This window comes from Eschscholzia californica, unplaced genomic scaffold, assembly GCF_041429995.1.
Source record: "Eschscholzia californica isolate CP2 unplaced genomic scaffold, dmEscCali1.0.p SCAF_3, whole genome shotgun sequence".
NCBI classification, from domain to species: Eukaryota; Viridiplantae; Streptophyta; class Magnoliopsida; order Ranunculales; family Papaveraceae; genus Eschscholzia; species Eschscholzia californica.
In genome coordinates, this window is record NW_028238420.1 from 42956479 (window position 1) to 42968918 (window position 12440).

General features: G+C 35.9%; 1 protein-coding gene across 1 annotated transcript; it reads left to right on the forward strand.

Annotated features, from left to right (window-relative positions):
• The first annotated feature begins 4703 nt into the window (after positions 1–4703).
• LOC147550534 (CBL-interacting serine/threonine-protein kinase 24-like) lies at positions 4704–12312 on the forward strand. Its single transcript, XM_086672679.1, has 15 exons — positions 4704–5008; positions 5148–5354; positions 5929–5991; positions 6100–6171; positions 6289–6396; positions 6493–6567; positions 6655–6705; positions 8705–8830; positions 9458–9547; positions 10013–10135; positions 10342–10458; positions 11030–11146; positions 11502–11558; positions 11640–11714; positions 11816–12312. Exons 2-15 carry the CDS (start codon positions 5196–5198, stop codon positions 11906–11908), a joined length of 1326 nt encoding a protein of 441 aa, XP_086528805.1. The 5' UTR covers positions 4704–5008; positions 5148–5195; the 3' UTR covers positions 11909–12312.
• Positions 12313–12440: the final 128 nt, after the last annotated feature.

Below are 12440 nucleotides of genomic sequence, written 5' to 3' on the forward strand. Positions count from 1 at the left end.
CAACATTTCCATATAACTTTGGTTGTCGAATTCGTTGATGTCTAATGGATTCATGGGAGAACAAATGAAAAGATAGAAAAATTTTGAAAGAAAGAGAGAAAGAAATTAAAAGAGAGATAGAAATGAAATGGAGAGAAAGAAATTTGAAAGAAAGAGAGAAATAAATTAGAGATGAAGAGAGTAGGAGATGAAAGAATGGGTTCAACCCCTATTTATAGGGGTTGAATCCATTTCCAGCCGTTGGAGCAAATCCAACGACTGGGAGGGGTCCCCAACATGACCGTTGGGTCCCCGGTCATGTTGGGGACTCCTTCAGTTGCCCTTAATGTTAGGGGCGACTGAAGCATCGGCTGGGGCCTCTGTGGCCTACGTCCGGCCCGCGTTAGAGATGCTCTTAAAAATGAGATCGAACTAAATGCATTTGAAAATGAGATATAACTAAGTTGGTAAATAGTGAACACAACAAGCAAGAGGTGACGAATTCAATACTCATAGTTGCCAACCTTTTGTTATTTTTCCAACTCATTAAGTTGCAACAACAGCTATTAACTGCAATTCATCAATTATTACGTAGTCTTACATTGTATTTGTCTATGATTAGTGATTATAAGATGATTAAGATCTAAAGCTCGGTATTTGTTTGAGTAGATTACATTCTTTTAACGAAAGGAATGTAGTTTAATGAGTACCATTTTTGTACACAACGAAGAAGTCCGTTTTAGATTCATGCAAGATAAGAAAAAGTTTACCGGTCTTAGATTATTCCGGATTTTTGCTACTACATTATGCTAAAAATACAATATTACGTCTTAATTTTACCCGATATAAAATCCCAAATAAATTTGAAGGTACCATAAAACAATATCTAGGTGAGAATGTGCAGAAATTTCCTTATCAAAGCTTTGATTCTTCCCTCAAAATCAAGTTAGGTGATTTTATTTTATTAATTTGTGGGGATAGTATAAGTTTCTTGGTTTTGATAAGACTATTTTACAGTCGACATTTGTGAGGTCTTATCAGGGCCGTGCCTGAGAATTTGAGGGCCCAGTGCAAAATTTTAGTTTGGGCCCTACGTATAATCAAAATATAAAAAAATTACACACAAAATGATAACCAATTCAAAATAATTTGACTATAAAGATAATTGATCGTTTATTTATCAACTCAAAATGTATTTGAAAAACATTTGAAGCAAAAAAATTAAAATGTTACTTAGAATTTTTTCTCCTTATATTTTTTGAAACAACTAAGTAATTTGTAGTCTCATTTTCTTGTAAGGAAAGGAGAGAATAAAAGAAGGCAAAGTGAAAAAAGAAGAAACTAGAGAGAAAAAGGAAAGTAGAGACAGAAAGAGTTAATAGTTAGAGGGGTGCGTCTATAAGCGCCTCCCAAAACTACTGTAGGGGCCTCCCCTCTGTAGGCGCCTCCCTAACCGACTATAGGGGCCTCCCGAACACCTCCCTCTTCTCCTCTTCTTCTTCGTTTTTCTCTTAATCTCTCTCTACTTTCAATCTGAAAATTAACCAACTAAAACTCATTCATCTTCAAAAAGATTAACACAAAAGATTAAACACAAAACGATAATCCATTTTCTATCTCCTTTGGCTTCTTTCTCTCTCTATCTTAAACCATCTTAAACACAAAACTGAAAACCCTAGATTGACCATTCAATTTCGAAAATTTGGTGCAAAAAACCCTAGATATGTTGTCCAATTTAAAAAATGTGAAGATTTAAAACAAAAAATTAAGCAAAAAAATATCCATTAATCTATAAAAGAGATCAAACCAAAACTCTATATTTGAAAGTGTAAAAAAAAAAGTGGATTTTGATTGATTTTAACCTAAACTGATTGGTGATGAATCAAAATGCTTTTGGATATTAGAAACAAGTTTTTGGAAGTTGACGACTGTCGGACTCTCCAGTCCGAGACAAAGTTGTGGGCCTCGGACTGGTCTGCCCGAATGGGGGGCGCCTATAGATGTGGGGGTGTTGACTGCTGGTCAAACAACTACGGGAGGCCCCTATAGCAATTCGGGGAGGTGCCTATAGAGGCGCCCTAGTTAGAGAGAAAGGAAAGTAAGACTAGAGAGAGAAAAGAAAGTACCGACTAGAGAGAGAAAGAACTGCATCATATTTGGAGAGTGGGCCCCTAATTTACTTAAATACAATATATATATATATATATATATATATATATATATATATCCAAAGTTGCAAAAGTTTGACTTTTTCAAACTTCTTTTTTGTATTTTTAATTGGATACGGACCCAACACTAACAGCAACAGACAACAAAATTGAAACTTGGAAAGTAAAAACTTTTTTGGCTCACGTACGTGGGGGGCCCAGTGCGGACGCCCTGCCCGCACTGGGCACCGCGCGGCCCTGGGTCTTATGTGCTAATTCGACACCTTATGTTGGGCGTCTTTAGAGCATCCCTTTAGATAATACTTTTTTCTTTTTGATGAAAGCCCTTTAGATAATACTTAGGTGGGGGGAATGTGTTTCAATGGAGAAGGCGACCGATTTATAACATATACATGACTGTGATATATGTCATTTGGTTGGCATTTGCGTGCAAGAAACCTTAGCTGGATGATGAGCTTAATCCACCGAATCCATGATTTAAATATTATCATGTGTGTTTGGTCAAATGCATTTAAAATTTACTAGAAAACAGTGAAATTTTTTTATGACAATAATTAAATTTGGCCATGAGGTTTGTTTGAACTTTGAAGTCCGTACAAATTAACTTTAGGATCAATAATGGAGTATTTAGGTTTGTGGGGCAAATTATTTATGGTTCCTTTGGCATATCCTAGTATGTGCTGTGCTGGAAATACAACAAATCAAGTATCAAGGGGATCTTTTAATTCTCTTTTTTGATTCTATTATTAGCCCTCACCACACTATGGGGGTCTACTTTTAACAAAAAAAAAAAAAAAAAAAAAAAAAAAAAAAAAAGGTGGCGGCTTTGGGGAATAAAGAATAATTTTTGTGGAATAAAAATTTAGTCAATTAATATTGATTTAGGAACGTATTTTCTTTTTAGCCCAAAAATTAATTTGATCAAATATTGCTCCCTGATTTTCATCTTATCTCTCCCCATAATGTCTCTCTCTCTCCTCTATGATTCGTTTCTTCAAGGGTTTCTATTGGGGGGGTCTTATAACCAGTTTTAGATCCAATCTTCTCATTTTCTTTAGGAACACCAACTTTCTTTGTGATTCGTTAACTCTGTCGATTCAAAATTTAGAAAAATCCGTAATTAGGGTTTCTTGATCCGAATATCGTCTCTCAGTTACAGTTGTGGGAGCTTCTTCTTTGCTGAATTGACGAGTTTGATTTGGCTATGACCTCTAGCTATTACTGCTTATTGGTAAGAGTTCTTCTAACATCTGAAATTTCTTTCGTTCTTAGTTATTTCCTTTGTGAACTTCTCTTGAAATGCAATTCCAACCTTTGAATCTTTATCTACAGGAGTTTTTGTCCTTTAAATATAGTAATCCTATTAGCAAATTGAAGATAGGAAAATGTTATCCCGGCAAATATCCTAGTGGATTGGGGGAAATGGTGTTTCTGGGAACCCTAGTTTTGGGTAAATTGAAATGAGGGGTTTTGGATATGAGTGATGGAGGTGGGGAGAATGGAAAAGAAAACCAAAAAATGAAAACTACAAGCTAGTGGCAGTGATAATTTTGGTAGAAGAATTGCAAGAATTACCATGGCTTAGATTTGCCAAATGGCTGGATTTTATAGCATCATGAGTCAACTCTTGATGCTTTCTCAACAATATTGATTCCTTAACTTTGTGATTCAAGAGAGAGAGAGAGAGGGTAGCAATGAGTGTGAGAGGAGAAGAGAGGAGCTGGCAATGGTGGCCGGAATGATGGTGGTGGGAAGTTGTGGTGGTGAAGGTGATAGAGAAGATGAAGATTAGGGGCCAATGTTTGATCATGCGAGTTTTTGGACTAAAACAAAATATTTCCCCGAGAATGTACAAAAAAAATACAGATTCCCTAAAGAATTTATTCTCCGGAGATCATTCTTTATTCTCCAAAGCCGCGGCAAAAAAAAAAAAACACAATGGGGCTCTAAAGCTTAATAGCCAGATATATAAAGGTAAATCCTTAACAAAAAAAAGATATATATAAAGGTAAATATGATCGTAATCAACGGGGTTGTCCTTCTTTGTGTTTAAACTACCATGATGAGTTAAACCACGCCACGCTACTACTTAATATGATTAACACTTAGTTATTTACACAATTAATTAATAATTTAAATAGTTGAAGGAGTCTGTCATCTTATTTCATATTTCTTTAGTTATATGACTACTATATAACTTTTTAAAATTGACAACTATATCAAAATTTAACACTAGACATCTCAAATTTCAACCAGGTCAGCGGGAGTTTGTCACAACCCCATACACTAAAATCGAAGTATTCACTCTAGTGACCGTCTGTGCAGCTATGCTGGTAAGTTCGTGACATCATATTACTGGAATATGATTTACATATACATGCTACTGATATGTATACAACCCTCACAAAGAAAGGAGAGGGCCAACCCTCACCTCATGTAGGATGCAATATGTCTCATTTTACTCTCATATGAAGGTCCAACTGTACGGACAGGTTGTAGTGGTAGGTGAACTCATCATTTTTTGTCATCAAACACTTCACAGTATTTCCTTCAATAACAAAATGAAAAAAGAAAACTTCAGTATTTCCTAAATGAGAAGAAGTTTTAAAAGCCCCCATGTATAATTGCATTTGGCGCCTTATTAACACAAAAAAACGCCCCTTGAAATTTGCCTTTAAGAGGCGCCAACAGCAATGATGAGAGGCGCTTATAGAACCATCCTCAAGAAAAACTGATTTATAAAGGATCATCATTTCTCCCCTTTAAAAAGTTCCACCCAAAAACACAAAAATTTCTTTCTGACAACGTGATCTTTCCAATTTGTTTGATTTTCCGATTCCCCAATTACACTTTCAATTTAGGTATTACTACTCATTCAGATGATTGAATGATTCTAATTACTACCAATTCAAGATATTCTATATATATATATATATACCTTGATTGATCTGAAATTTTCTTATTTTGAATTTTTGATTCAATCTATTTTTTTTTATCTAGGTCTAGAATTCCAGTGATTTATATGTGGTGGAAGAGAAAGAAGAAGAAATGGTGAGAAGGAAAGTTGGGAAGTATGAGTTAGGTCGAACAATCGGTGAAGGAACTTTCGCCAAGGTTAAATTTGCCAAGAATACTGAAACTGGAGAATTTGTCGCTATTAAAGTTATGGCTAAAAGTACTATACTCAAGCACAAAATGGTCAATCAGGTTAGGTCAAAAAAACACAAACTTTTTTTGTTCTGGCTGTTTAATTATTTATTTCCTAGCAAGTATTATATCTATGAAATGATGAAAATCATATGATGGGAAAGTGCAAGCTTTCATTTTTTTTTTTTGATCAAATGAAGTAGGTTTCAAGTTTGAAGAAATAAGATAAATGTTGATCCTTTCTAATTAAGTTTATTTTATTCTAACAAATAAAAAATGTCTGATTCAAGTTTTGGGGAAGGGATTAAATTTTGGTTTTGGTGGAAATTTCAATAGGCTTGGAAATGTTTCGGCCGAAATATTTCTAAATTTAATTCCTTGATCTAGCATTGTTAAGAGCAAGGAGTGAAATTTTAGTTTAGGTGGAAATTTGGGTAGGCATAGAAATATTTTGAAATATAATTCCTTGGTTTTTGGTAGAGAGCCCAGACAAAAGCTTATTGGAGAAAGGTGCTACTTGCTAGTTTTGATCCCAGTTTAGTAGGTTTATCACTAAGCAGTAATATTATAATTTTCGGCTCGAAAGTTGATGAAGAAGGGAAGATAAGATGTTAACGATATGCTTTTTTTGCAGATTAAGAGAGAGATATCCATAATGAAGATTGTGAGGCATCCTAACATAGTTAGGTTGCATGAGGTAATAATATCATGAATGAATGAATGACTATCTAACCTTTTATTCATCATCAATTTTCTTATCAAAAAGTCTTACAACTGCAAACTCGTTTCTTAATGGAAATATTAGGTTTTGGCTAGCCAGACAAAGATATATATCATTTTGGAATTCGTTGCTGGAGGGGAACTTTACGATAAAATAGTAAGAGTTTTGAAGATGAGCACTTCTCAAGTGCTGTAAAGATTTTAGTGAATCAAATAAAAAGTTCAAAACAATTGCAGCAAATTCATTATTTTATGACTTGTTATGATCCTTTAGGTTCACCAAAAAAGACTTAGTGAACACGAGTCTTTGCGATACTTTCAGCAATTGATAGATGCAGTGTCTTATTGCCACAGTAAAGGTGTGTACCACAGAGATTTGAAGGTATGCTTTTTGATGATGCTTAATATGTTGCTCCGTACACAGAGGCTATTACAGTTTTTTTTTCTGTCTATTAATATTTTTATGTTTACCTTGTAGCCTGAAAATCTTCTTCTTGATTCCTACGGGAAGCTGAAAATTTCTGATTTTGGACTGAGTGCACTACCTGAACAAGTAAGCATAGTTTGTTTTTTGTTTCAGTAAAACCGAAGGGTTTAAATTTTGAGTTTTAATCTTATTGATGTTATTGGCTGTCTACAGGGAGTTCTGCTTCATACTACATGTGGTACCCCAAATTATGTTGCGCCTGAGGTATGCTCTTGTTCCCCGAAAAGATATGAGTAAATTGGATATGCTTAATACATCATATCTGTGTTTGCAGAACTTACCTGAGAAAATGTAGCCAAGCGCATTCCATAAAAATTATATTCCTTAAAAAAGAATGCCATTTACGTATTCACACATTTTAGATCTCACCGACTCATCTGTTCAACTTGTCAACTGTTACACAAGTTTTGTTCAAGCAAAGGTCACGGGGTTGTGCTTGTGAGTTGTGACACACAGTTACCGTCCGTATTTGGGAGGTGTTTTATCTCAGGGGTTACTAATTGGATTAGTTTCAAAGTTCATGATACGGCAACATTTGCAGAAATATTCAGGTGGCCAGTTGATCAAGTTACAGGAGACAGTCTCACATTGGATAACATCTAAAACGTGACACAATTCAATAAGGCTTACTATCATTAAATTTTGAGACAGAACACCGCTCAAAGTGATGGTGGGTGATTAAGTTGAGCGAATTATTGGGGCTGTAAGTGTAACAAAAGTACTAGTCCATGTCATCTATGGGCCTAGATAGTGGCATCAAAGCCAAGAATCCAGAATGGGATCAAGTAGGAAACGTTACCGATATCACCCTGATATGGTTCACAAGGAGCACGTGTACACAAAGACGATTAGAGTTATGCTTTAATTATGGTAAGTTCACGTGGCTCATGAAGCTTCTTCAAGATGGGTGTTGCTCGAGATGTAACATACACCAATATCTTGTTGTGGCAGCTCGAACCTCAATGAAACCTAGAAGGTCGAGGACAACCTCTTTTAGGTCACAGCAAGTAGTCTCAAAATCGGGGAAGAGGACCTTAATGTTGAGCTAATAAGACAGATACTCCCATTCTGTTGTGTATATCTCTAAGGCCTTTTGGGATAAAACCCTACACCAAGTGGCAAGATGCAAGCTCTCTAGAGTCCTAGACAGATGGTTAAGTTGGGAACTGTGTCGGTGTTCAGTCAGATGGATGGGACCAAAAGTATGGGCCCACATCATCTCCGGTCCCAATAGTATACAATCTCCTTGTATTCTTACAACGTTGTCTCATATTAAGTGCATTCCCAAGGTAGCACGCCCTTAGAGCTACAAAGTTAAAAATAATGTAGTACTCAAAGGAATAATGGAGCTGCACATTTGGTTAATTTAAAAAAAAATGTATTGTTACATATATTTCATCTGTTTGCCATGGTTTTTGGTCAGACTGCCTTTTGGATCCTTTTACAAAGTGTGGCCTATATGATTGCGGCGGATGATGTTATCAGTTTATATGAAATAAGATTATCTAGGATCTGTGGGATCTTTATTTACTAGGTTGAGTTCTCAAATTGATCAACAATTCAACATATAGAACTGCTTTCGAAACAGAACATGTCCCAAACTTTTGGTAAATACACCCTATATAGAGAACGCTACCAGAGTCAACTCCGCAAATTCGAGAGGTCGAGAGAGAGAGAGAGAGAGACAGATGATCATTATATTGAAATGGAAAAATTAGAGAACACTACGAGAGTCGACTGCGCAAATTCCCACAAAATGCTGAGAACTGGACATCTTATAGTTGTTTAGAAGTCCCCTTAGGAAAATTGTGCTCGCGAAGAACGTTTGAGGATGAGCTGCATATCAACCAGGCTGAGACATATACACTCCGTTAGATAATTGATGATATTCGTCCTTGGTGTGTTATGTCAGTGAATTTAGATTATGAGTGGAGTAATTAGGAACTTGGGAGTTGTTGTGTCAACGTTCTTCTGCATTGTCTGCTTGGAGTAATTGAACTTGGATCACTATTACCAATTACTTAATCGAATGGGAGGAAGATGCAATTAGTGATAAGTAAGGGAGTGTTACATTCAAAATACCTTGTTTAATTATTTTTTTTCTTCTCATAGTTAAAGTTTCATATAAAATGTAATATGAACGGCTCATCTGTTGTCAAGTTTTATTTTCTCAATTTTAAATTATTCGTATTTGCCTTTTTAGGTGCTCAGTAATCAAGGTTATGATGGATCTGCTGCTGATGTTTGGTCATGTGGGGTTATCCTCTATGTCCTCATTGCTGGATACCTCCCGTTTCAAGAGACAGACCTTCCCCGGTTGTACAGAAAGGTAATTCCCTTTGCATTCCCAAAGTTAAGGTTCTGTCAGCAGCCTTTATCCCTTACTTCTTATTTATTGAAAATGGTAACTCATAGAAAACTATTAACTTCTTACAGCAAGCAACGAAAAACTCGAAGTTTGATTTCTGGTACACCACTTTTTAAAAGAATTTCAGCAGTAATAAGTACCTTAACTGAAAGTCATTGCATCCATATTGCTCGAGGTTAACAAGTAATGTGTGCACTAGTTTTGCTGATAACTTATTTTTAATCCTCTTTGTACGTTTTCATCCTTGCCAAATTCTTCCAGAAGTAATATCCTTGCGATATTGAAGTTTCAACTTGAAACTTTATTTGCTTATAACTATACACTATGATTGTGAAAGTAAATTATTAAGTGTGTGACGAAGTTCTCTCAAAGCTGTAAAATCTTGCACATGCATTCACATAAGTTTTGGAAACCATGTAACCGTTTTTTTTTGTACCATACTAAATCAAATTGCGATCTCTTTAATTTTTATTTGGGTAAGCATGTAGTGGGCAGTGGGCACTAATATATCATTTTGACTGATCTAGAAACTAGTAAATGATGAAATAGTGCAGGTCCAAAGTTTTTATTTTTTCTTTTCATGTGTAGATCAGTGCTGGAGATTTTCATTGTCCGAATTGGTTCTCAGCTGGAGTAAAGTCAATAATACAAAGAATACTTGACCCCAATCCTAAAACAGTGAGTTTCAGAAGCTTGCTCCTAACCGAAATATGTCATGTTCTTCTTATTGACAGTTTACATTGAACATTCTTGGTTTCCACTTTTGGAAATTATGGATCCTAATTTTGATCATATAATTTGTGACTGAATATCAAATACCCGACAAATAAAACGACAACAGACACCAGGAATGACTAGCTTAGAAGTTTGCAGTTTGCACCATCACCACCTCCCAAGCCATGTATGGATGATAAAACTGTAAAAGATATCCTTCTAAGAAAAAATAAGATGTACTGAATGTCAACCTTAAGTGAATGCTCGCAAGGATTGTCCTCATGAGTGCAGAAAAGGAACACCTTGTAAAAGATTCTGCTAGAGGGACTTAATTAAACTTTGGAATATTTTATATACATAAAGTGTGAGCTCGAATGCTCATTCTCCTGTTCATGTAACTTAGTTTATTATTTTTACATGCTCATGCAGAGAATAAGCATTCAGGCGATAAAATGTCATCCGTGGTTCAAGAAAGATTATGTGCCAATTACACATAGTGAAGATGAAGAAGTCAATTTGGATGATGTTTGTGCAGTTTTCAATGACATCAAGGTTGGTGGTTTATAAAATGTTTAAAGTGTTAATGTGTTATGCTTCATAATTCAATACTCTCCTATTGCACCAACTATCACGATTAAATTTGCTGGGCCGCGGAGCTGGAATTTCATCTCAATAGACATCTTATGCTAGTTTTCCTCATTATTTTGATCACTTGATGTAGCTTAAGACATGGGGATAACGTGGGTATACTACTGCAGGATCAATACGTATCTGAGAATGTGGGGAATGACGGAGGTCCTTTGATAATGAATGCATTTGAGATGATTACCCTTTCTCAAGGGTTGAACTTGTCACCATTGTTTGATAGGAGACAGGTACACATCTCTATAAATTTCAGTGTTTTGAGCACAAGCATGATCGTGATTTGCCCAGCCTACTTGTTTTCATTCTCGATGTTATATAGCTTAATTGTATGATTATGCAACTTGATACTGTATTTGTCTCTTGAAGATTGAACAAAATTCATTTCAACTGTGGATAGAGCTAGGATATCATTTTAATGTCAATGAAACTCATAGTTGTTAAGAGTTTGTAGGTTCTGGTCAAGTAATTCTTTTGTGACTACAAGTGCACCCATTTGACCTTCTAGATTTCTATCTAATTTTCCATTAAAAGTAGGTTCTTCCTTTTCATGTTTACGTGGAATTTGATTAAAATCACAAGAAGGTTAAAGGTGAATTTCATATGCTCCTAATTCTTTATGGCAATGCATCAAATTATACAATTAATACGTGCTTAACTTCTCAAGTAAGTACGCCACAAAAGAAACCTAGGCCTGACTTGCTTCTACTCTCTCTTGTGTGGTTCTCCGTCACATGGCCGAAATCATGAATAGATTCTTTCAGGAAGTAGATCCAACTATTCAACTGATATTTTCTTAAACAGGAATTTGTTAAAAGACAAACTCGTTTTGTTTCCCGCAAACCCGCAAGAGACATTATTTCATCCATTGAAGCTGTTGCAGAATCCATGCAACTGAAGGTCCAGAGTCGCAACTTTAAGGTAAATCATAAGGCAGTTCTTTCTTTTTTTGAAGAAAATAATCAATACATATTCATAGCGTAAGGAAGTTTGCTTCTGTCATTTACATGATCCTTCTATAACGCACTTCGACTTACTGTATTTAGAGATTTAATATGCTTCCCTCTTGCAACATTTTTGTACTGGATGAGCAATCGAAAATTATCCACATGCTAGAATATACAAATTCTTTTTTTGGGAGCTAGAGTGTCCAGTCCACAGACCTCATCCAACAGAGGAAAAGTGGTCCACTCTGGTTATTTCTTGTGCCATTTCAATTAAATTTTTTTTCTTGATCTGGTTTCATCTCTCTTTATCCATTATTATCTTACTGCAGATGAGACTTGAAGGAATATCTGCAAGTAAGATTGGCCAGTTTGCAGTTGTATTAGAGGTACCTTTCCCGAATTGAAGTCCTATATGTTTTATGTACCTATGTTCCCATTACACTACTAAGTACTTTTTATGGAATCAGGTTTTTGAAGTTGCGCCTTCCCTTTTCATGGTGGATGTTCGAAAAGCCTCGGGTGATACTCTTGAGTATCATAAGGTTAGCTCCTTTGTCCTGGGCCCCTATTTCTTGGTGTTCTCATGGACATGAATTTGATGCCAGTCAAACTTCTGTCCTAACAGTGTCTGTTGTTTTGACAGTTCTACAAGAACTTGTGCTCTGACCTCGAGCATATTATTTGGAAATCAGAAGGTACAGCGAAATCCGAGTTGCTGAGAACACTGACTTGCTGATCCAATTGTAACAAGCAGCACACGACCTGAGTTCTTCGAAGGTTTCAAAATGCAAAAACTTATCCTGAGTGTCTTCTCTTCGAAGATATCTACTCTCTTGAGCTGTATCACTGTCCATGTATAGCAGGATAAGTCTCCTATGCCAAGTTCTTGTGCACAGATGGTCTCTGCTGAAAGGGATGCGAAAGGACTCTGGATTTCTTCGTGGGTGGTTGTAAAAATACAATGAGTTTCATCACTAAGTTTGTATAAGTCTGTTTTTGTGAATTAGATATGCTCAAGTCTGTTCTAGTGCCTTTCAACAAAAAAAATATGTTCTAGTGGCCAACTACATTTCCAGCTCCATATTTTGACCTACAACCTTACATTTCCGTGTAATTTTAAGTTAATCAATTTTCTTCCCAGTTTCATGTTCTGAGAGAAAGAAGAGCGAGAAAAAGGAAGGTGAGATCAAGACTCCTAGGGAGAGTCTGTCGAGTAAGAGCATCTCCAATGCAACACTCAAATTGAAAATCTCAAAGTGCCACCTAGA